The sequence below is a fragment of the Lolium rigidum genome, chromosome 7, assembly GCF_022539505.1.
Source record: "Lolium rigidum isolate FL_2022 chromosome 7, APGP_CSIRO_Lrig_0.1, whole genome shotgun sequence".
In the NCBI taxonomy this organism is placed as follows: Eukaryota; Viridiplantae; Streptophyta; class Magnoliopsida; order Poales; family Poaceae; genus Lolium; species Lolium rigidum.
The window spans coordinates 8,908,291-8,932,777 of record NC_061514.1 but is presented as its reverse complement, the minus strand read 5'-3'; the positions used below and the strand labels follow the sequence as shown (position 1 = coordinate 8,932,777).

General features: G+C 48.3%; 1 protein-coding gene across 1 annotated transcript; it reads right to left on the bottom strand.

Moving 5' to 3' along the window:
- Nucleotides 1–482: 482 nt before the first annotated feature.
- LOC124670862 (phytyl ester synthase 1, chloroplastic-like) lies at nt 483–21,711 on the bottom strand. The gene is made up of 12 exons (XM_047207331.1): nt 21,369–21,711; nt 21,170–21,221; nt 20,975–21,030; nt 20,447–20,605; nt 18,870–18,976; nt 18,453–18,574; nt 18,242–18,347; nt 17,948–18,081; nt 17,490–17,859; nt 17,296–17,409; nt 905–990; nt 483–783 (listed from the first exon to the last, which is right to left on the bottom strand). The coding sequence occupies exons 1-12, from the start codon at nt 21,709–21,711 to the stop codon at nt 483–485; spliced, it is 1,950 nt and encodes a 649-aa protein (XP_047063287.1).
- Between the last annotated feature and the right edge of the window lie 2,776 nt (nt 21,712–24,487).

Genomic DNA, 24,487 nt, shown 5'->3' with positions numbered 1-24,487 from the left:
ACTATGGCACGACATTCGACGGGTCAGTACCACGAGGTTATCCCTGTCTACGTGACCACTCACCAAGGCCATGCTGTCTTAATCCACTCTTCCATTATTGATGTGCGATGGTTGTCCGATTTCAGTTTTAGGATCACTCCTTGCAGTTGAATTGCTCTGAAGAACTACACACGCGTGGTTTCTGCAAGATGAAGAAAGACGGCCTTACAGGCAAGTCTTGCACTTCCATTTTTCATTGTTGTTCCCTGACATTTGTCTCATACTCCCTCCGTGTCTTAGAAAGTGTTTAGATACATCCAAATTCGGAAATAAAATACTCCCTTAGTCACTAAATACTTGTCGCGGAGTTAAGCAAAATATAGGCTAAAACATGCCTAGATTCATTAAACCTCTGACAAGTATTGAGAGGGAGAGGGGAGTACTTCTACGTTTCCAAAACAGAGGGAACCACCCTACCAGAAGAGTACATCCACATCAAGTTTTCACGGTTCGAAAGTAGGCACTTGAGCAGAAGCACCCCAAGTTGCCTGGTACAACGTGCGCGATACTATGCTCCGGTAGGGATCTTCTTCTCTCTTCCTCTTGAGATAGGAGATTAAGTTCTCCACTTCCGATTTCGTGTGCAAATACAGATCATTCGCTTGCTTGTTGTCCCTCACGAGGTTGTCCATTCCTCTTGTCTCGATTGGCTTGCCGAAGAGGAAGTACAACCGACCTGGTAATTTAGGGAGGAAGCCAGGCACATGCAAGGCCTGATTTCCATCCTCTCCGGTGACAGTGGCCCTGAAATGAAGTTGTCCATAACTGTAGCTGAGCATAGGTTATGTTGAGAAGGTAATATAGTGACAGACATACTTCATTGTTTCCTTCCGTTGCAAATCAGCCGGGATAACAGAAATCTCACCTTACATTTGGAAGATCTTCATTGAATGATTTTATCCCGTCTCTAAGATAGGGGATGTTCTTTTGATCATTGTAATCTAAAACTAGCTGCAGAAGGAACAAAGAATAATAAAAAAAATGTTCTCTCTTAAAGAAGGATGCATACATGCAATGTGTACTTTTCCTAATAAAAATCAAAACGCTAGTGATCATCAAAACATGGAATATTGCTCTAACTACAATATGAAGATGAATCTTTATCAAAAGAGTAAATTCCACTTTTTACCCTGTAGTTGTGCATTTGTGACACATATTACCCCATTTAGTGAAACTTTTACCAAAATATCACATTTTTTTTGCGAAAATTCCACCGATCTATTAATAATCATCAATAGCAGTACAAACTGACCCAAAAGTAATAAAAATTACAAGAAGATCTTTCGACCACCTAGCGACGACTACAAACACTGACGCGAGCCGAAGGCGCGCCGATGTCCTCGCTCCTCCATCACCGGATCGGGGCAAAGCTTGTCGTACACTACTAGGAAAAGGCCTAGCCGTAAGACTGCCAGCAGTGGCGCACCACGGCTGCCGTGCGCCACTACTACTTAGCAGTGGCGCACCACGAAACGGTGGGCCACTGTTACAAAAGTAGTAGTGGCGCACCCTGATCAAGGTGCGCCATAACTAAGTGCTGACAGGAGGCCAGCTCCTCCCCCAACCTAGTAGTGGCGCACGTCTTCGTGGTGCGCCACTGCTTAGTTTCTTACCTATGGCGCACGTTGTCGTGGTGCGCCACTGCTAGGAGGTGTCCAGAGCCCCTTTAGAGGTGATAGGTTTAGCAATGGCGCACTGCAGTGGTGCGCCACTGCTAAATAGCTTACCTATGGCGCATGGTTTGGTGGTGCGCCACTGCTAGGAGGTGGCCAGAGAGCCCCTTTAGAGATGAGAGGCTTAGCAGTGGCGCATTGCGTTGGTGCGCCACTGCTACATAGCTTACCTATGGCGCATGGCATGAGGTGCGCCACAGCTAGGAGGTGGCCAGGACCCCTTTAGTGATAAGAGGCTTAGTAGTGGCGCACCTGTCAGAAGTGCGCCATTGCTATGTCACCCTAGCAGTGGCGCACGGCTAGGTGGTGCGCCACTGCTAACCTGGGACCATTTCCTGCTTTTCACCCACCACTCACATGTGCCACCCACTTTCCCCAAACACTCTTCCACCACCACCTCCCACCAAATCTGGATCTGGTCGTGTTGCCCCTCCTTCCCACCTCATTTTTACCTCTTCATTCACCAAAATTAAGTTGGTAAACTTAATTTTCTTCATAGGTAAGTAATGGTGAAGCTCTCTTAGCTCAATACCCTACTCAATCTCAACTTTTTACCTCATCCAACACTCTAGGTCTCGCCGTATCGGTAACTTTGTTGGTTTTATGCTTTGTGTGTGACCGGTTCCGATCGTCTTGCACACACACGTGTGTGTGCACATATGTTATGTGAAGCTCATGTGTTGTGCGCATGCGCGAAAAGCGTCTCACGTGCATGTGTGTTGTATGCGAAGCCTCTACACATGTGTTGTATATGCAAAGCCTCCACACATGTGTTGCATGCATGTTTTTGTTTGCAGGGATTTGAAATGCGATGGAGTTGCCAATATTTTGCCGAAATGTTGATTTATTTCCGTTTCGGCGAATAGTGGGCATACTACGCATATACATATGTCCTATTTTTAGGGAAGGTCATGCCAAAATTTTCTTTTGGTATGCTAAGATATCCATTTTCTCTATACCCGCGAGCGACCATGGTCCGCATGATGAGCGAAGGCGTTGTGGCTAGGTTTTTGAAAGGCTGCGACGGCCGAGATGATTAGAAATAACCAAAAGGAGATAAGATGTCCGTGTCGAAGATGCAAGCCGACGAGCCTTATGGACCCTAAAGCCGATATGGTACGGGACCACCTTCTCGTGCGTGGTTTCATGGATGGCTATCGGTGGGAAGGCGACGAAGATGATTATGAATTTGTCCATGGGATTTCAACAAGAAATAAGGAAGGTGGTGAGCACCATGTAGAAGTTCCCGGACATGATCGGGATGTAGAAGATCCCGGCCATGATCATGATCACAATGTAGGAGATCATGGACCCGATGATATGGAAGATCAAGATGGAGGACCCGATGATGAAGATCATGAAGATGAAGACGATGGACCATCGTCGATGGACTGGGTGCGGGACCCTTATCTTCAAGAGCCGCTTCTCAAGCGGACGAGTAACGCAAGGGATGCCGCCCGAGAGAAAGCCAAGATGGATCAAGCTGGAGGTAGACGCGGTTACTCCATTGTATGAAGGATGCAGGCCGGAGGATACCCGCCCGAAAGTAACGCTCATGGCTCGCGGATGAAGGTAAAGCACAAAATGACCGACACATCCTTCAACGACAACATGTCATTCGGCACGAACGTCTTCCCAAAGGTAACACGTGTCCGACTAGTATCGAGGAGGCCAAGAAAATCGTGTGTCCTCCGGATTTACCGCATGTGAAATATCATGTGTGCTTGAACGATTGCATCATTTATCGGAACGAGCACGCGGAGTGTACCATATGTCCGGAGTGCGGCGTCAGTCGGTACAAGAAGGGGAAGAAAGCTCCTCGGAAGGTGGTGTGGTACTTTCCGATCACTCCTCGTCTGCAGCGGTATTTCGCGGATCCTAAGCAAGCAAAGCTAATGCGCTGGCACGCGGAGATGAGGAAGGGAGAAGATGACGTTGATGATCCGAAGAAAAAGAAAAAGGACAGGATGTTGAGACACCCTTCGGATGCTAGCCAGTGGAATGCGTTGAACCTTGAGTACCCAGAATTTGGGGACGATCCTAGGAACATAAGGCTGGGCGCGAGCACCGATGGAGTCAATCCGTTTGGCAGCCAGAGCAGCACGCATAGCACATGGCCCGTGTTTGTGTGTAATTGCAACCTCCCCCTGGTTGTGCACGAAGAGAAAGCACATAAAAATGAGCATGCTAATTCAAGGGCCGAAACAACCATGAAACGACATCAATCCGTATATGGGGCTTCGAAAGAGGAGCTAGCCACGCTATGGGACGCGCCTCGCCAATACGTGGGACGCCGCCGCGGAAGAATATTTCCCTATGAGAGCCGCGCTGCTCACGACGGTGCACGACTTTCTCGGTTACGGATATGTCGCGGGGCGGGTGGTCCACGGATTCAATGCATGCGTCGGGTGCATGGATGACACAACGTACCGCCAGCTAGATAGAGATCCGGGGTCCTCGAAAACGGTGTTCATGGGACATCGAAGGTGGCTTCGCGACGAAGACCCATGGAGGAAACGCAAGGATCTGTTCGATGGTCAAGACGAACCCCGAAGACGGCCACGTACGAGAAGCGGCGAGCAAATAGACGAACTATTGAAAAATTGGAAAGAGTGCCCACCGCCGGGAAGAAGCGAAAGGCGCCGGAGCCGCTGCTCAAGGTATGGAAGACGAGGTCTGTTTTCGGGACTTGCCGTACTTGGAAGATCTTACGTGTGCCTCACAGCCTTGATGTCATGCACATCACGAAGAACGTGTGCGAGAGTCCGCTTGGTACCCTCCTCAACATGCCGGAGAGGACCAAAGATGGGCCGAAAGCAAGGTACGACTTGCTATCAATTGGGATCAGGGAGGAGCTTCACGCGGGACGCCCTAATGATGATGATGATGATGATGATAATGACGATGATGAGGCGGAGGACACGCAAAGTCGTCGCAAGGGCAAAAAGGCCAAGAAGATCGAATATTACTGCCCCCCGCGTGCTTCACTCTAAGTCAGAAGGAGATCGAGCGAGTTTTTCGACTGTCTCCTAGGAGTAAAACTTCCCTACGGGTACGCGGGGAAGATAAGCAGGTACCTAGACAAAGCGAAGCGAGAGGTTCGAGCGGGATGAAGTCTCACGACCGTCACGTGCTGATGACGCAAATACTTCCGGTTGCAATCCGTGGGATCATGGACGCGCACGTCCGTGAAACGCTTTTTGGCCTATGCAACTTTTTCGACGTCATCTCTCGGAAGTCTGTTGGCGTGAGGCAACTTAGAAGGCTACGGGAAGAGATCGTGGTGATACTCGTGCGAGCTTGAGATGTACTTCCCGCCCGCTTTCTTCGACGTTATGGTGCATCTGCTGGTACATATCGTGGAGGATATCATCCAAGCGGGGCCGACGTTCCTGCACAGCATGATGCCGTTCGAAAGGATGAATGGTGTCATCAAAGGGTACGTTCGCAACAGGGCACGTCCGGACGGAAGCATAGCCAATGGCTTTCGACCGAAGAGTGCATCTCCTTACGCACGAGTTATCTAGAAATCGAGAACCCCGTTGGCCTGCCCGTAAACAGGCATCTCGGGAAGCTCGCTCGGATGGGGTCACCGCGACGGTAGCCGCGAAATGCATGTCGACTTCAAGGGTCGAATCGCCGACTTTGAAAGAGCAAACCTAGTCGCGCTACAACACATAGACGTGGTCGATCCTTGGGTGGTAGAGCACAAAACCTTCATCGCAAAGACGTACGGTGATCGGGGCCAACGAGAGGACGGACGGAGATATAATCAAAGAGCACAACTCAACCTTCACGCGGTGGTTCAAGGACAAGATGCTGACGTACCCTATAGACGAGGATTCTTCTGCGGAAGAAAAACTCATATTCGCCTTGTCACAGGGCGCCGAACACAACTTGATGACATTTCAGGCGTACGATATCAACGGCTACACATTCTACACCGAGGAAAAGGACATGAAGAGCGATTATCGGAACTCCGGGGTAACGATGGAGTCCTACACCGGTGACGTCAAGCGAGAGATACTACGGAAAGATCGAGGAGATGCGGGAGCTGAGCTACGCCGGAGAGAATGTGCCAATGTTCCGTGTCGGGTGGGCCAAGAACGTCATAAAAGAAGACCGGCATTTCACCACCATGGTTATACCCGAAGCCAAATCCAAGACGGCGGGCGCAAAGGTCACCGCGAAATATGAGCCATGGGTACTAGCTTCCCAAGTGGACCAATGCTTCTTCATTACCGACCCGCGAAGCCCAGCCGTGTTGTCGTGAGGAGAGGCAAAAGGAGCATCATCGGAATGGATGGAGCAGCCAACGAGCTAGACTTTGACCAGGTACGGCGATCCGAAGATGGAAGATGACGACGACGATGATGAAGAACCATACACAACAAGAAGAAGCGGGACCACCCTACCTAAAGGCCGTCCATTCAAGAGAAGAAGTCTAGGAGTTCCGGGGCTAAATTATTCAACCGCGAGAAAGAAGGGCAAGAAGATTGTGAAAAGATAATTATGTATCATTTTCTTGTATGAATAATGGATGTCATATTGTTGATCTACACATTGTACCGATCAAAATAGACATATAATTTATATTTTTGGATATTTTCTAGATTCTATAGTATTTTAAATATTCTACATAATTATAATTATTTATGCCTTTTATTTTGGTGTATTATGCTATTTTGGATGTTTATTATAGTGTTAAATCAATTTAAAAAGAAAAGGAAAAAAATGGGGCCGCCAGGGTTCGAACCTGGCCGGCAGGGGTTTGGCACAAACCAACCAGGGGACGAGCCGGTGCGGTACGTTTCGGGATTTGACATATCCCCACGCGTCTGTTTTTTGACCTATACATAAAGTGGTAGTGGCGCACCCCTAGAGGTGCGCTATTGCTAAGCCACATAGTGGCGCACCCCTAGAGGTGCGCCATTGCTAAGGGGAGTCGGGGACTTAGCCAAATCCATCCCGTTCGATTCATCACTGTGACGAGATCTTGATTCCCCTCTCCATTCCCCACCCCTCGATTCCCCGCCGGCGACCGCCACTCCCCCTCGATTCCCCTTCTATCGCGTTGGTGCCGTGACAGAGCTAGGGTTCCCCGCCGCCGCCGCCGCCGCCGCCGCAGTGCGAGCTCCCCTCCCCTGCCCCTTTCCCGGCCTGGTTCAACTCCCATCGTCCCCGAATCGTCCGCGCTGTTCCCTGCCTCCTACAACTCTCTCCGTCACCGATTCAGCCGGGTGTCCGCGGGTCGATCTTGTCTACGTCGGCCGCCAGTGACTGGATCTCGAGCCGCCGGCGCCTCACCGTTTCTCGTCTGCCGCCGTCCCGGTGAGCTTCTCTGCCGATCCGGCGACGTGCTGCTCCAGCTGCTCTTCACCGTCGACCACCTCCGTCGCCCTGCTGCACCAACCTCCTCCGGCCGACAAGGTGAGGCAATCCCCTCCCCCTCTCTCTTTACTTAACTGGTGTGAGTTGATGAACTTGGACATAATGTTTTGATAAACATGAACATACTTAACTGGTTTGACTCTAAAACATTGCTTGTTGGAAGTAGTTTGAGCACCACTGGCATGCACCTTAATGATGTGGTTTGCTATTCGCTGCATTTTTTAGAAGTTCGTTTAGCCTTGCAAGTTAAAAGTACATATGCAATGTGAAAAAAGCCAATTGTTTCATACCTTATCTTGCTCATACATTCTGACATCTTTAACAATAAAGATAAGATCAAATCGAGAAAGGATAGTTGTCTGCAGATCAATGTTATCTTGTGCAGTCTGATGGACAGAAAACAACCATTTATTAAATAATTATCCAGATCAATAAAATAATTGAGTACTGTTGTAATGCCAGCTTTGGCAATAGATATAGTCTGCTGCTCCATGGCTCATGAATTGCAACTCTGTAACAATCAAAGAAAAGAAGAAACAGTTTCCATATTTATTAGTCGACATACAGAAAAGGGGAAATTGGCATACTGAACATTGCTTGATGCTATATGATTCTGGCCATAGTCTGTAGTGTCATTTTCCTATGTAAAATTTCCAGGTAGGTGTGCAAAGTGTTAGTTGCTAGGTTGATTGCTAGGTTTAGGAAATTTAGGTTGATGGCTGCTGCTGCTAGGTTGTTAGTTGCTAGGTTGATTGTTGCTTGCTGGTAGGTTTAGGAAATTTAGGTTTAGGTGGCGGTAGCTTATAGCTTGCTTGTCGCTGTCTGCTATGTGCTTACAATTTAAAGCAGTTAGTTTTTTAGCTTACTGGATGAAAGCTTGATATTCTTGCTGCATATGTGTATCATTTAGTTCATTGAGCCCATCCTTTATTTTGATGTTTACATGTATATTATGTTATTTTGGGAAGTCTATGGTTTTCCCCACATATGCTACTTGCATTGCTGTTTCTTGTATTTATAGTTCCATATATCATATGGCTCGAAAGCATACAAGTGTCTTGTACTGTATGTGTTGGAGTTCATAGGAATGCAGCTAGTTCTTTGTAGTTCAGTTTTACAAAAAAAATTGTCTACGCTATGTCTCTGGTTATATGCATATCATAAAGGCAGCAGCATTTCCATTGATCTTGGACTCTTGGTAGTGTAGCAAGAAAGGAAGGGGGAAAAATCATGGAAAATATCATGGAAAAGCTGTTTTTGTTCCAACTGTCCATACTGTGTGACTTTACCATGCAACCAATGCCTCACACACACTAATTAGCGAGTATACTTGGTTCATTCTCCGGTTTAGTTCATACACACTAATTTAGTTCTAACTGTTGATGCTCACGGTGTTCATTTTGATGTTTACTGACACTAGTTCAAGCGACACCGACCGCCGAGCACACCTTGGAGCAGCAGTGGAGAAGCACGCCGTGCCGCCCTCGACCGCCGACGCTGCCACGGAGGACCGCCGCCGCACTTGCGGACGGGTAGCCCCCGATGCCCCTCCTCCTCCTCTAGTGATGTTGCTTGCTGGTGCTACCGAGGCTGCTGCTAGGTAGCTCTTTTATTTTTAGAGGTGAGGTGCTGCTAGGTGCATGTGCTAGGTAGCTCTTTATTTTTAGAGTTCAAAGCTTACTGACTTTTTTTATTTTGAACATTTGCAAGGCTGAGACTTGGAGCAGGAGCAGGAGAAGCACGCCGCGCAGAAGACCTCACCTCTCGACCCGGAGCAACACCTCACCTCTCGGCGACTCCCCGCGACTCACGGTGAGCAACACCTCACATCTCTCCTGCTTGCTGGTGCTATCTGCTAGTGTTGTTGGTGCTTGCTGCTGGTGCTTGCTGGTGCTTGCTTGATGGCTGGTAAGTGCTGGTGTGCTGCTGGCAGGCTGGTGCTGTTGGCTGGTGTGCTGCTGGCTGGCTGGTGCTGCTGGTTGATGTTGCTGCTGCTGGCTGGTGTTGCTGCTAGCTGTTGCTGGTGCTGCTAGCTGCTGCTGTGATGTGATTCCCCTGTCGTGCACCTATGGTGTATTTTTGTGTCATTTTCTTGTGCAGGGATCGACAGAGTTGCCCATTATCGCCGAAATGTTGATTCATTTCCGTTTCGGCGAAAATGGGGCACTCATATGTCCATAAATTAGCATAGGTCATGCCCAATTTTTCCGTGAAATCTTGCGCTAATTTTATGCATTTTTTCCTACTTAGTTCGAACATGGCCAACAACGAAGAGGCCGGCGGCAGCGGTAGCAAGCCATTCTGGATGCTAACCGATGAAATGGAGGTGATGGAGTCACAACCTCGCCGCGACGACGGCGAGGATGATGGCACCGATCCGGAGTACCGAGCGGATGATGCCGCCGAGGATGACACCACTGATGGTGCCGCCGAGGATGACACCACGGATGGTGCCGCCGAGGATGACACCGGCGCACCGAAGAAGCTACGGAGGGAGCGTCGCCCGAATGTGCTCAGCACCGTGAAGCAGGCATTCACCGAAGTGAACGATAGTGGGCATCCAACGGCGCCCCCTAATTTAGTCAAAGGGTACTCGCCCAACTCGGGTGCATCCTCCGGAGCACGGTCTCGATCAACACCGAGAACCTCGGGCATCCTGACCGAGCGAATTTGCGCACCCTCCTCTTCCGAAGCTGCACGAACGATACGAGTTCCCGGTGGACTGCTCGGAAAAGCGTCTCATGCGGAACAAAGTGCACAATGCCGCCCTCACGAAGATGAGCACCGCCCTCGCTAGTTGGAGGAACCGAGTGAAGAAAATGATTAATAGTGGTGCGAGTTACGACAAGATCAAGGAGTCAAATCCCTCGATCACCGAGCAAGACTACGCTGATTTCAAGATCAAGTGCGAGAGCGAGTCAACGTCGGATTCTAGTCAGTGGGGGAAGGACATGCGAAAACTGAACTTAGGCACCCACAAACTAGGTCCTGGCGGTTTTAGGGTGGCGCAACCGAAATGGGACGCCGCGGATGAGGAGCGTGTGAAGAACGGCCTCGAGCCCCTCTTCTCGCAATACAAAAACAAGCAAACCAGGAACTTTCTCCTGGCCCGGTACCGTATTGACCCGAAAACAAAGGAGCTCACCACCACTCCGGAGGTGAAGGAGTTTGAGGCTCTTCTGGTAAGGAATGCACCCGCTTAATTAGCTCCATTATGGTTGCATTCTTATTGATGAATCCAAATTTCTAAATGGTTCATGCATGTTCCTCCCGTAGGCTAAGGAGATCGCTGCGGAAAGTGAAAAGGAAGCTAGTAGCGGCGCGGGGTCCACGAGCTCCTCGCGAGTGTGCCCCTTGGGATAACCCTTTAAATAGGGCGTTGAATGCCCACAAGAAGAGGGATCCATTGAGTAAGCCGACGTCGGCCGGTCGTGTGGTCGGCGAAGGATGCTCTATGAAATGGTCGAATACTATAAGTCGGGGAAAAAGGAGAAAAAGGCCACCATCGATGAGAAGGAGGTCGCACATCTCAAGGCACAAGTTGCGCAGATCCCGACATTGGTCGAGGAGCAAGTGCGGCAACAAGTGCAACAAATCGTGGAGACCCAACGGAGGACGCAACGACAACGAAGTGGAGGACCAAGTGGGCACGACGCTTAGCTCCATCATCCCTACCTTGGTTGCCGGTCTTGACCGGTGGTATAGGGGAGGAAAAAGGGGCCTCCCCGGTTCCCGGTTTCACGGGCAGCAACTCCCACAGCGTGGAGCCATCGGTGAGTCCGCGGGCGGCAACAATGGTGTCTCCCGGCGGCGCCAACATTGGTGGCTCCGGCGGCGCCAACCTTGGTGGCTCCGGCGGCGCCAACCTTGGTGTCTCCCGCGGCGCCAACGTTGGTGTCTCCCGCGGCGCCATTACTTCAGCTCAATGCACCCGTCGCTGCGGATAATACGCCGCCCGGCACCGCGCCAACAAGCGGCCACTCCATCAGTTGCACGCCCGCCGCCGGCGGTGCCTCGACCTTAGCCGAGCTGGACGCCATCACGGTAACCAACCCTCGGCCAATGACTTCCATATCCTTGCCTTTGACTAGCTAGCCATCCCTAACGCCAACATGTTTTCCGCAGAGCTCCGCCGTCGACGTCCCATGCACTCTCCTGCACTTTGTGAACGGCGAGTTGATCGATGTTGCCAAGGCCACCATCGTTCAACCGAGCAACCGCCAGTTCCACGGTAGACCCATGCAACCCGACGTGTATAGGATTCAACCGGTTCGGGTGCTTAGCGGCTACGACGACGTGGTACCTCCCTTTCAACCCCATGGTGCCGACGAAGATGAGGTCCTTACCCTCCGAGCATTGCTTCAATTGGTCCATGGTTTGGCCAAAGAGCCAGATTCGTTTGGGGGCGAGGGGCACCACCCCACAGACAACACCCCCAGCCCTGCCGGCGCCAAGCCATGGCAAGACCACCCCAACGGTGCCGCCATCAGCTGATGAGGACATGCAGGTGGCACATGATGAGGACATGCAGATGGCACAGGATCCGAACGATGGTCCGTACGAGGACAGTACGTTTGCCAACCTTGACTGCAACTTCGATTTTGGGGTGGACTACGATCTCAGTAGCCAACCCTCTCAAGCTGCCGCCGAGGGGAAAACCTATTGCAACAAGCGGCGTCTATTCAGTTCTCAGGAGACGCCTCCGACTGCCGACTTCACCGAGACTCAGCCGATAGCCGAGGTGAGAAGTGTTATCGGTCCTAACACACCGAAGAAGGCTTGCGCAGAGGAGAATGCGGTCCCGATGAATACGAAGCCGAAGGGACGGAAAAGAAAGAAGAAGGAAGACAAGTCACGCCGACCGGCCGGCACCTATCCGTGCTCGGGACGGGCCACCGAGTGCCCAAGAATATCGAGGCGAGGGTGCATGTGTCGGGTGAGCGGATGCTAATTAAAAGATTGTACGATGCTGCACCCGGTCCTATGCGATCTCCGGTTGACGGTATTCAGTTTATGGAGGAGCGGCGTATCAGGGAGAGAGATCATGGATACCCGGTGTATATTGCCAAGGTGCCCTCGGGCCATGGCTTTGTCGATAGTGGCTTCGCGGAGAAGATCTTCCTGCGGTATGATGACATCTTCGCCATGCTGAACAGCTTATCCGCCGCACTACACCTTCATTCGCCTATACTCGCTCAGCAAGGCGATGCGGATCATTAGACACAACATCCCGGACATCGCGATAGCCGACCCCTTCTACATGCGTGCCGTCCACTTGGCCACCGCCGGAGACCGGGCGATCGCGAGTGGATACCTCAAAGACTTCTTTCTAGCGCACCGGAAGAAGTGTAACATCCTCCCGCTCGTATTTCCCGAGTAAGTCACCCCCTCACCGTACCGGTCTTAACTCGTGATTTATTTAGATTTCAATCGTCATGTTCTTAAACATTATGTCTTCTACGCAGAGACAAAACCTGCACACTCATCTCCATAACCCCGAAACATTCCGTGGCCACATACCTCGATGCGGACGGTAAGTCAACCACGGACTACACGAATGTCAAGGCCGTACTTGATGATGCTCTCAATGGCTACGTCAAAGCGAAAGGCAACATGCAGAGGCCAAATATTAGGTACGGGAAGCATGTGTTCAAGCACCAAACAAAGTTTCCCTGCGTCAAGAAGCCGCCTTCTAGTAACAAGGATGCCTACTACGCCCTCTATCACATGGATAAGTACATACGGGACCGAGCAGCAGCTTACGCTACTCCGAGCATCTCGGAGACCGGGCCAACAAATTGGCGCGGGTCCCCGACGACGGCATCAAGCAAGACTTCTTCCGCATCCAAGTAGAGTTTTGTGAAATCATCCATCAAGATGTCGTTAGAAGCGCGGGGAGTTCTACGCCGGCCATCAGCCGTCAAACGGTGACATAGACACGATGCTCCAAATGCAGGGTGACGACTACCGCTCATGGATGTGCTTGAAGAAAGGCGGCGGTTTTATCCACGCTCCGAGTGGAAAGTCTTGATGTGCGAGCCTAGTTATGTAGTTGTGTGAACTAAAGACGTGATTGCATGTGTTGTAATAAACTTTATCCAAGCACACTTTACTTGCTATTAATTACTAGTTCGGCTATGTTTGTGAACTTATATATATGGCTCGTCGTTTTCCACACTTGATTTGGTCGTTAATTTTGTTTGCATATGCCGATGATTAGAATGGTTGGTCATCCGTACACTTGGGGATGGCGTGAGCGAGCTCTGGTGTGATGGCACAAATATCCATGTCTTGTGCATCCTACTCCGGCCTCGCTAACGCCATCCCTAAATGTTAATATTTTGACCGACAAAGTATGAGGCATTCCATTTAGTTCATACTAGCTACTTATCTTCTTATTTGAGTTGGCACTTCTTAATTGCATTGGCCGATGATTAGAATGGTTGGTCACTTGTACACTCCGGGGTGTCGCTAGTGAGCCTGGTGTGATGGCACAAATATCAATCTCTTGTGCATCCTACCTGGCCTCGCTAACGCCATCCCGGGATGTTCATATTTGTTTCGACCGACAAAGTATGAGGCCCTTGTCATTCTTCCATTTGCTTTCGCACCATTGGCCGATGATTAGAATGTTTGGTCACCTATACGCCGCAATATACTTTGTAGACGGGCCCCCCTTTCCCCGGCCGCCGTTCGTTGAATGAGTCCTTGACGAGACAACAACGCCGACATGTCTCTTCGGCGCAGAACCACGCCAGTCCAGCCGTCTCCCTTGTGGCCGTGTCTAATGGGCTCTGCGCTTTTCTCCATGGCCGGACCACGATTGGACTCACGGGGACATACTGATAATCGCCATCACCACTATCGTCAGAGTCCACAGGTGTAGAGTACTTTGCAGCAGATGCCGCTTTTCTTCTCTCGCCGTCCCGTGAACGAGTTCTTGATGCAAAGACCGTGCCGGCCTCTGGGCAGGCCGGCACGGTCTTTGCATCAAAGACTCGTTCACTGCACGGCAAGGGAATAAAAGTGGCATCTGCTGCAAACTGCTATGCTCCTGTGGAGTCTGGCGATAGTGTTGATGGCGATTATCATTATTCCCCCGGTGAGTCCAATCGTGGTCCGGCAATGCAGAAGAGCGCAGGAGACGCGGCCAGAAGGGACGCGGCTGGGTCTGCCGTGGTTCTGCGCCGGAGAGGCAGATCAGCGTTGTTGTGTCGTTAAGGACCCGTTCAAGGAACGGCGGCCGGGGAAAGGGGGCCCTTCTGCAAAGTATACTGCGGTGTATACTGCAACTATGGTTTCTGACCATAGTATTTGTGTTGACCAATAATGTATGAGGCCCTCGTCATTCCATTTGCTTTGGTTTTTCAGAATGCCGATGATTAGAATGTTCGGTCAACTGTACACTCCGTGGTGACGTAAGTGAGCCTGGTGTGATGGCACAAATATCAATCTCTTGTGCATCCTACCTGGCCTCACTTACGCCATCGCGGAATGTTAATATTTGTTCCGACCAGCAAAATATGAGGCATTCCATTTAGTTCATACTAGCTACTTGTCTCTTATTTGAATTGGTACTTCTTAATTGCATTGGCCGATGATTATAATGGTTGGTCAACTCTCTGGGAAGGGGCAAGTGAACCTGGTGCGATGACACAAGTATCAATCTCTTGTGCATCCTACTTGGTTTCACTTACCCCTTCTCGGAATGTTAATATTTGTTCCGACCAACAATGTATGAGGCATATGCTATTTAGTTGATACCACTTGGCTCTTTCTTCCATTTTAGTGCCGATGATTAGAATGTTCGGTCAATCTGTACACTCCGGGGTGTCGCTAGTGAGCCTGGTGTGATGGCACAAATATCAATCTCTTGTGCATCCTACCTGGCCTCACTAACGCCATCCCGGGATGTTCATATTTGTTTCGACCGACAAAGTATGAGGCCCTTGTCATTCTTCCATTTGCTTTGGTATCTCAAAATGCCGATGATTAGAATGTTGGTCACCTATACACTTGGGGGAGGGGTAAGTGAACCTGGTGCGATGACACAAGTATCAATCTCTTGTGCATCCTACTTGGTTTCACTTACTCCGTCCCTAAATGTTAATATTTGTTCCGACCAACAATGTATGAGGCATGCCTTTTAGTTCATACTACTTGGATCGTTTTTGAGTTTGCTCTTATTCGTTGCAAACATCTATGAGCGTGCACTAATGTTTCTTTGGCTTGTGCATATGTACGCAGATATGACGTGGTATGTCGTGTACAAGGGCAAGGTTCCCGGAGTCTACAACGACCGGGAGGAGTGTCGGAGACAGGTTCACCGTTTTAGCGGTAACAGCTACAAAGGGTACACCACTAGAGCGGAGGCCGAAGACAGATACGCACGCTATCTGGCGGGAGAGAGGACGGAGCGGAGGAGGAACCGGATGAAGACCACTTTCATCGGGACGGTGCTAGTAGTGACTCTAGCTCTCTTCTATGTGATGCTAGTTTAGATGATCGACCTTTGTGCCACTACTAGCTCATTTGTGACTTGTAACACCGTAACTTGCATTGTAACCTCTAATGTGAATGCTTGTGAATCATGTGGGGCTAATGTGAAGAACTATGTATGGATAAGCTGTGCTGTTGTTATAAGCTGTGCTGTTGTTTATATGCTGTTATATATCCTGTATTGTGCTATTGTACTGTCATATACAACCTGTATAAATACCTGCCAAGATACAAAAAAAAAATTCGAAATCTTAGCAGTGGCGCACTAGTGGACCTTCTGTGGCGCACTACCACTAAGTAGCAGTGGCGCACTGCTCTGGATCCAGTGGCGCACTGCCGTGTGATCCTCTCCGAGACTAGCAGTGGCGCACCAGGATAAGTAGCAGTGGCGCACGTCCTGGAGAGGGCAGTGGCGCACGTACTCACGCAGCAGTGGCGCACCTACTAGCTGGACCAGTGGCGCACGCAAGACGGTAGCAAGTGGCGCACCTCTTCTACACGGTGGTGGCGCACCGCCTCGACCAACAGTGGGCGCACCACTTTGGAGTAGTAGTGGCGCACCGGGAGGGCATGTCAATGGCGCACCAGGAAGTGCGCCACGGTATCCAGCCTAGTAGTGGCGCACCCCTAGTGCGCCACTACTATGTGTTAGCAGTGGCGTGATAACAGTGGCGCACCACTAGTGCGCCACTGATGGCTATATGTGGTGCGCCACTGAAAGCCTTTTTTCTAGTAGTGGTAGTAGAGCTTGTTGTAGTAGACAAATGGGAAGTCGTCGTGCTAAGGTCCCAAAGGACCAGCGCACCAGACCAGCAACCGTCGCCCAAGATGATAACTTTAGATCGGAAGAGACTGACCTGAAACCACACCAACGAACACGAAAACCGATCGGATCCCGCGAGATCCGCCGGGCACATGACTCCACGCGCCCTCTGCCGATGCTAGACGCACCACCAGAGCGAGGATAGAGCGGGGAGGACCTTATTCTGACATCAAGATGGAGCCGCCGCCTCACCATCCCGAAGAAGATACTGAAAATAACCTAACAAAGAACGAAAACCCTCCCGCCGGCGAGAGGCCGTGGTCCGCCACACCTCCAAGGCCCTAAGGCCGCCGGAGGCGGAGCGAACCAGCAGCGTCGCCGGCGAGGGGACGGAACCCTAGATGGGTTTTTTGAGCCCACCTTGCAATCGCTTCTCGTGGATGTCCCGTACTAGCCCCAAACTGCCAGGGACGACGAGAACCGCACCAAAATATCACATTTAGGAGACTTTAAACACGATTTAGACCCAATTTATCATTTTTACTTATTATTGTTAGATAGAATAGGTATGATACGTCGATGTGGAGTGATAAAATATGTAAATATAGAAGGGCCTCATGGATGATTTATGCCCAAACTTGTTTAATCCATATGATTCCTTCATCACTAACGTTTTGATATTTTTTGACCCCGATCGTCACCTAACACCTTGCCCAATGGACACAAACCAAAAGAATGAAGGTAGAAAGCTTTAAAATGGGTAATCTACACAAATTTTCACTCCACGGGATAATTAGTGTCACAAATGCAAAACTACAGGGTAAAAAGTGGAATTCACTCTTATAAAAAAAAAGTAAAGCGTGAAAAGAAAAGGTACTAACAACTTCTTGCTTTAGTTGATTCAGTGTACAAAGGCATATAATGATATACCTCCATGAAGTCATCTTCTCCGACGCAACCAAATGGTATGATAGTAACTCCAAACCGGGCTGCCATCCTTACAAATTCTGGTTTTTCTGGCCAAAATAACTGGTAGCCTTCACCCTGCACACTTAACATATTAAGCAGTATATTCGGAAGACAACTGATATGCACAGTGGGGAATTTTGAAGTTTTAAACACACCTTTCGATGTAGAGCTTCTCGAACACCACCCGGATAGAGGACAACAAATTCTTTCCTCTCAAACATCTTATACATATTGGTTGGAGTGATCGGTACTGCACCGTGTACAGAGAATGAATCAAACAAAGAGAATTCCTGGCGCAATGTCCCAAAATGTTCAGAAAAGAGTAACTGGTTGGACAATACTCGGATAATAGTTTTTTTCTCTTTTAAGAAACCCTCAACAATTGAAGTCTTCTCCAATGCCAAAAGTTGGTGATAACCCACAAACAAGGTAGGACCTTTGTCAGGAACACCAGCGAGGCCACGGACAATTTTTCCATTCTCCAAAGTAGAAAACATGACTGTGCTCAGTAACTGATGCAATGGTCTGAACAAGAGTTTCAGCTGATTAGCAAATGACCCTCGATAAATACCATATGATGGTAGATTAGATCTTTGAGGAACTGGGTACTTACTTGTAATCTTTGTCAAATGTTTTCTTGAACTCACTAAATGTAGGTGGAAGGAAATCGATCACGACATCCCGTTTTCTGCCACGGCGGTATAAGTTGACCCCTTTTATCACTGTTAACAAATTGAAGTCATACTCCTGTGTAAGGACATGGAAATGGAAGGATCATTGTACAGGACAGTCCAAAAGGTAATACTTGTACTTTTCCGGCGTTTGAAATAGGAATTTAACATAAAATGGTCAAGTGAAAGCATATAATTTATACTGAAATATATATCGTAAGCATGATATTACGTACCATGAGTAGATTATGACCTTGGTTCCTAAAGTGCCTAATTTTGCAATTTTTCAGTGTTTTAAAGAGTTCGTATGCTTCTCCCACTGGCAGTAGATTCTCATTGCCACTGAATCCAAATATACTTTAGTGTAAGATCCAATTTGTAGATGTTGCAACTCAACAGGTACTAGGAATCAATAGGGTGTGATACTCTTATAAAAACAAAAGGCACCTGGCAAGAAGTAGAACTTCCGCTTGTACCGCATGAAGACGTGAGTTGGCATAGGCTGCACCAGACATAAGAAGCCTGAGCTTCCACACAACATTATCCATTCGTAAGATATCTCCACTTCCCTGGAAAAGAACAAGCACTCGTCATGTAAAAACTAAAGCTAATTGATTTTTGCTGTCTTATCAATCCAAAGAATCAAACGGGAATAATCTAGCTTGTGTCATCTTTTATTACCTATTACAACCATGAAGTTGCACTTCAGAGTTTAGGTTAGTGTTGAATTTTTTATTATTATTTATGAAGAAAATTTCCAAAAGATAAAAAAATATTCTTTACAGTATTTAAAGTCGAAATTATTGAACCATTATTTCCACAAAAACGACAGATTGATATAAAATATAGGAGATGATAACTTACAGAAATTAAATTTAGCATAGATTGAAGACTGTCCGAAAACTTTTGCAGGGCCCCCTGAAGTGAATGACCATTCTGAAAGCTCACCATTGCCATCTTAAATGGCTCACCTATTTCAAGAAGGATATTTTCTTACATTTAGGAGGATATGAACATCTGAAAAAAAACTTCATGAGAAGACCTGAAATATAGTGGCACGACGGTCTTTGTATAGCCGATATTTATTACGAGCTCACATTCTAATGAAAATGTACCTTAACCAAAAAGTGTGATAGCCGACACATATATCAACTGTAGCCTACTCAAAAAGTGTGAACTTCCATATATAAACCAACTATTGAGCCTATTAAACTAAAGAAATATTCCACACGACACATCGGACTGTACCAAGGGACGATGTGCCAAATGTTATTCAAACTGATTAGCCATTCCAGCCTCTTGGCTCCATTTTCTATCATCTCCTGGAGTTAAGTACATTGCGGGATGGCACATGACCGCAGCCAATTGGTACTATAGTGACTCATATAATGTTGAGTAAGTCTTTGTAAAATATTAGACACTATTTTTTGCGAATTAAAAATATTAGACACTATGTGTGTGCACACAATGTGAATTCAATTTTTTTCTTTTTAATTACTCTACGCTGATTGTAAGGAATGCACTGAGTTAATGTATTTGATTACCCTTGCAACAAAGAATGCTCACTATGGTAGAAAAAAAATTAATGTTTTAGATGAACCAACCAATATAATTTCCTGAAAACACATAGGCGTGAAAAAAATATAGCATTTTCCAACCGGAATCAGTAATGGAGTATCACAAATAGTTCATATTTAGAAACCCATTTTTACAAAGGGTTCTTGATGAGATGATGTTTATGATGTTTACCACATCACCAATGATTTCCATCCATCGTTGATTTGTCTTAGACTTTGCCTGGCAAAATAGTGGAAACACTAATGGCATATAGATGGACTATAATTCACAATTTATAATTCACAATTTCCATATGAGTCTAGTGGAAAATCCATCTGTCATGCTTTAACTATTCCTTGGTCATGAACTAGAAGTCACAATCGTTTCACAAACAACTCGGCAACCCTAGGTGATGCTTTCCAGTATCACTACTCTAAAAGAAGACCACTTAGTAATCCTCCATGACAGTGTTTTAGAACCATCCATGAGAGGTAAATGCTCAACATAACAAACCTTTTTTTACAACACACGTTCTAACTTTATTATGACGGAATCCACCACACATACTGAAAGTAACATTGTCATAAAAAGAGCTCGCCTTTGAATTTATCTCATTTTCATAAATTATATAATATGTGGGTCTAGCACATAGCATAGCTAAGAATCTACTTACATAAAAGAGAGTAATTATAAAGTTGAGAGAAATCTACCAGTCAAATATCTCAGAAGTTGTGAATGTGTAACTGAAAGGTTGCTTGGCATCGATTCCAAAAGAGGCAATATTGCTTGTACCGGAGTTTTCGCAAATGATGTTGCTGAAATATCAGATTAGGTGTATTGCAAGTATCCTCTCAAATCAAAGTGGAAATAAGATATTCACTTGCCTGGATTTATTAGTATGAGAACCAAATCAATTTTGGGATTGCATGCTGCCGCTGAAATTGCCAAGCATCCGCCAAGAGAATCTCCAATCACAAATATTGGTCTATTTGGTGATAAAGCATGCTCATATTTGATATGTTCCTCAACAATTTGTAGTAGCCCTGTATGCGTTTAATTAAATAGCCGTCACTGAACTTACAAAGGTGGTTCCTGTCATTAGCGTTTTAAGGGCTACAATATGGAAGCAAAAAACTTTGAAATTACGAATACATATTATCTTATCTAAAATATTCCCAGGTAATTCATCGAAACTGTCGCATCCTCGGCATACATAGAGCTCACAACTAAAAAATATATATATTATAGGGTAGCGTTTAATCTGAATTGGAATTAGGTATTGTTTATGTTTGATTTCAGAACAGAACCATGCTTGCTTATGATTTACAAACTCTCTATATTACTTAGGTAAAAGTTGTAAAGTACATAGAAACGCCAAGCTAATGCGAATAATACTGCCCATCTATATGTACCTCCAAATGGTGTGCGATCGCTTGCTGCTATGTGTAAGCAGCGCACCTCAAATACCCTGTGGATGAAAAAGAAGAAATAAATAAATTGTCCAGTATATCATTCTTCTCAATGATCTTCCAATGGACCAAAGAATACCACAATACACATCTCATTAGGCACGGTAATATGCATTGTTGATGTACGATAGTACCCACATGCCCAAAGATTTGTGATGCAAAATGAGCTCCATTCCAACACCATCTGTTCCTGGTAATTAGAAAAACATATCATTAGGCTGCCAGCAGAAGAAATGACCAAACAGTGCACTTTTGAGTATTTATTTGATTCTCTAATAAAGCAGTACCAAAGCTGTTTTCACAGTTGATATTTGAGATTTGGACCAACGATACCAACCTGGCAGGAACAGCAGCAGAGGTGCGTTGTCAACCACCGGCCGGCCGCACTCCACGGGACTGAACCACCGAGGTGGCCCGCCGTCGTCCTTGGGCATGTCTCTCACCGCCTCCAGGTAATCCTTCACGTTGACGCTTCCGAACCCATCGTCACAAAGAACCTCTAATCCGGTCTCAGCCGGTGCTTTGTTCTTTCTCCCCCTCTTGCTACTCTCCTGCTTCTTGTCCCAGTTCACTGATTCGGCGGAGCTCGCACGGAAGCCAAACCGGGCATGGCATCGAAGATACTGGCCAACCAGGTTAACGCCAAAGGGATGCAGAATGGTGTGGGGGGCAATGAACATTGTGGAGAAAGTTGAACGTAAGCGTAAAACTGGGTTTGAGAAACTGAATTTTGTATACTGGCGAGGAACAACTGATCTATTTGTAGACTAGCGAGGAACAGACTGAAATAAGCGGAACATGGTAGTGAAGGGGGAAGAACAAGACACATTGTTTGTGAAATTTTTCCTCTCTGTCTCTGTCTCTGTCATGTGTGCAGTTTTTCCTGTTCTATTTTCTTCTAGAAGATTGGAAAAAAATTAAAATTCCGAATATTCGAAATTCGGAACCCTGTAAGTTAAGTTATTTGAATTTTTTGCTGAAAGTTATAAATTGTCAATTTATTGATTTTTTTTTCAAAAGTCCGAAATATCATAAGGTTTCCATAATTAAAATTTAGTTCTCGAGTTTCTAAAAGTTTACAAAAATGAATATATTAGCTTAAATAAATAAATAAATACAAAATAAGTGAAACGCCTGTGGATTCTTAGGATAACTGTGATTTAGTCGGCCTTGGATCCTCTGATTTAAATAAGGGGGCTTCGATTCACTAACATGTGTGAAATCGTGTTGTGACATTATGTCCAAAGGCACATGTTTCCTAATTTTTTTGATGATTGTCTCCTTGAGGTCCTTGCGATGCTTGTTTGTCCTATAGGTCAACTGGCTCTGAACTTTTCAAGCCGGTCTGCACTTTATTTTTTTGTACCTTTTGTAATGGGGATCCAAATCATTTTATGTAGATATCAAATTTCATGAAAATTGCACTAAGTTGTGAGCTGTGAACATAAAATGCTATTTGAGATCCTGTCTTTTTTTTTTTGTAATGGAGACTCCAAATGAACAAAAAAGTTAGAAAACATGATTGTACGCAACACACTCTAATATCTAAAAGCCGAGCTCTGAAGTGCATGCATGAAAATGTGAATGGAATGTAAGGGCATCTCCAACCGCGCGACCTATCCCGCGCCCGCTCGTCCGGATGGGTCCAGCCGGACAAAATCGCGGCCCAGCGCGGGGACGCACCGCAAAAGCGGACGGCCGCCGCGTCCGGAACGACGCAAACCCGGCCCAAATCTTGGCCGGGTTTGCGTGGCCGCGGATGGCACGCGCCGTCCGGTCGCGTCCGCGCGCTGGTCGCCTCGTCTCCCTTGGGCCCACCTGTCGGTGACCAGGGAGACTATTAAATGGGGACTGGAGGGATCTGGCCATCCACTCCAGTCCCCACTCCACTCCCCGAGCAAAACCTCCGCCATGGCCCCGAAGCGACGGTTCGCTCCCGGAGCGAACGACGACGAGGCGAGCAGCAGCCGCCGTCGTCCGCCGGCGTTGCGGCCGTCGGGAGGAAACCAGCGCGGCCTCCACATCGGAGAGGCCGCCCGCGGTGGTGCCGCAACCGCCGCCTCTCCTCCTCGAGCCGAAGCCGGAGTCCTCGGAGGAGGACCCGGACCTCCGCGCCGCCCTGATGATCTCGGCGGCGGAGGAGGAGGAGAACTGGCCAGACCTCCATGAGACCATTCGCACCTCCGAGATGGAGGAGGCGGCCCGGCAGGAGGTCGAGGAGGCGGAGGGCTGGGAGCTCTACGCCCAGGCCCGCCAGGCGCGACGGGAGGAGGAGGAGGCGGCGCGGCGGGGAGGAGGCCGAGCGCCGCGCCGACGAGGAGCGCCGCGAGGAGCAGCGGCGGCGGGAGCGGCGGCGCCGGGTGGCCGGCGCCGAGCACAGCGGAGAGGCGGCGAGCGCCTCGGGGAGGAGGCGCCGCTCCGTGCGCCGCCGCAGCCTCGGGTGGCTCCGGACCCCACTCGCCGTGGGAGGAGGCCCTGTGGTCTCCGTGGCCGGAGTCCCCGGCGCGGTCGAGCCACAACAGCGCCTCGCCGCCGGGGACGTCGTCCACGACGACGACGTCGCCGACGACGCCCACAGGGGCTAGGCGGCGCACCGGCGGCCACCGCGCCGCCGACCAAACCCTAATAGAGGGTTTTTATATTAGTTTCAATTGAAAAGCCCATATAGGGGCTTCTTTTGTTAGTTTTATTTGCCCAAAATAGGGCTATGTACTAAATTTGCCCAAAATAGGGCATATGTTCAATGAAATTTCGTTTAAATTTGCCTCTTTTTTTTTCGTTTTTCTCCGGTTTATGCGATGCGTCCGCGCGTTGGGCGCAGCGCGCGACCCAAACGGACACGCGGACGCGGGGCGCTGTCCGCGTGTCCGGACGGCGACCCAAACGGCCCAAAACGGACGGTCCAGCGCGTTCCGTTTGGGTCGCGCGGTTGGAGATGCCCTAAACCCCCAAAAGAGTATCGTGGCATCATTTAATTTCAGCCATCCTACCTTTAATTTCGAATAGGTATCATTTAATTTTAGATGTTCTTGTGTTTCACTCAGAAAACAGTCTTAAGCTTTCTATGAAAGCACAGGCCAATATGAAATGGGTTCTTCGCTGCATCATCGCAGGAAACTAATTAAATATGCAAGTTCGCGGGCAAGGGATGCCGGGCTCCCGATCATAGTGGCCGTCGGGATTAAATGAGACAAAGCGGCATATTAGCAGAAGGAGACATGCGTCCCACATAACCCACCGATTAAATTGCAGATGCGCAACTTGACTTGTAGCTCCACGCTACCGAGGCGCAAACGGGATTAATGGGATGGCATCTCTAATCCCACCGGCGCAAAGCGGGATCTTACAGATCGGATTAACAGGCTCTGCTGGTGGGACGGGATCAGCGGCATGCCCATCGCATCGTTACAGGAAATCCAGTTAGCTCCAAAAGGTAGAAGCATTGACGGGGACAAC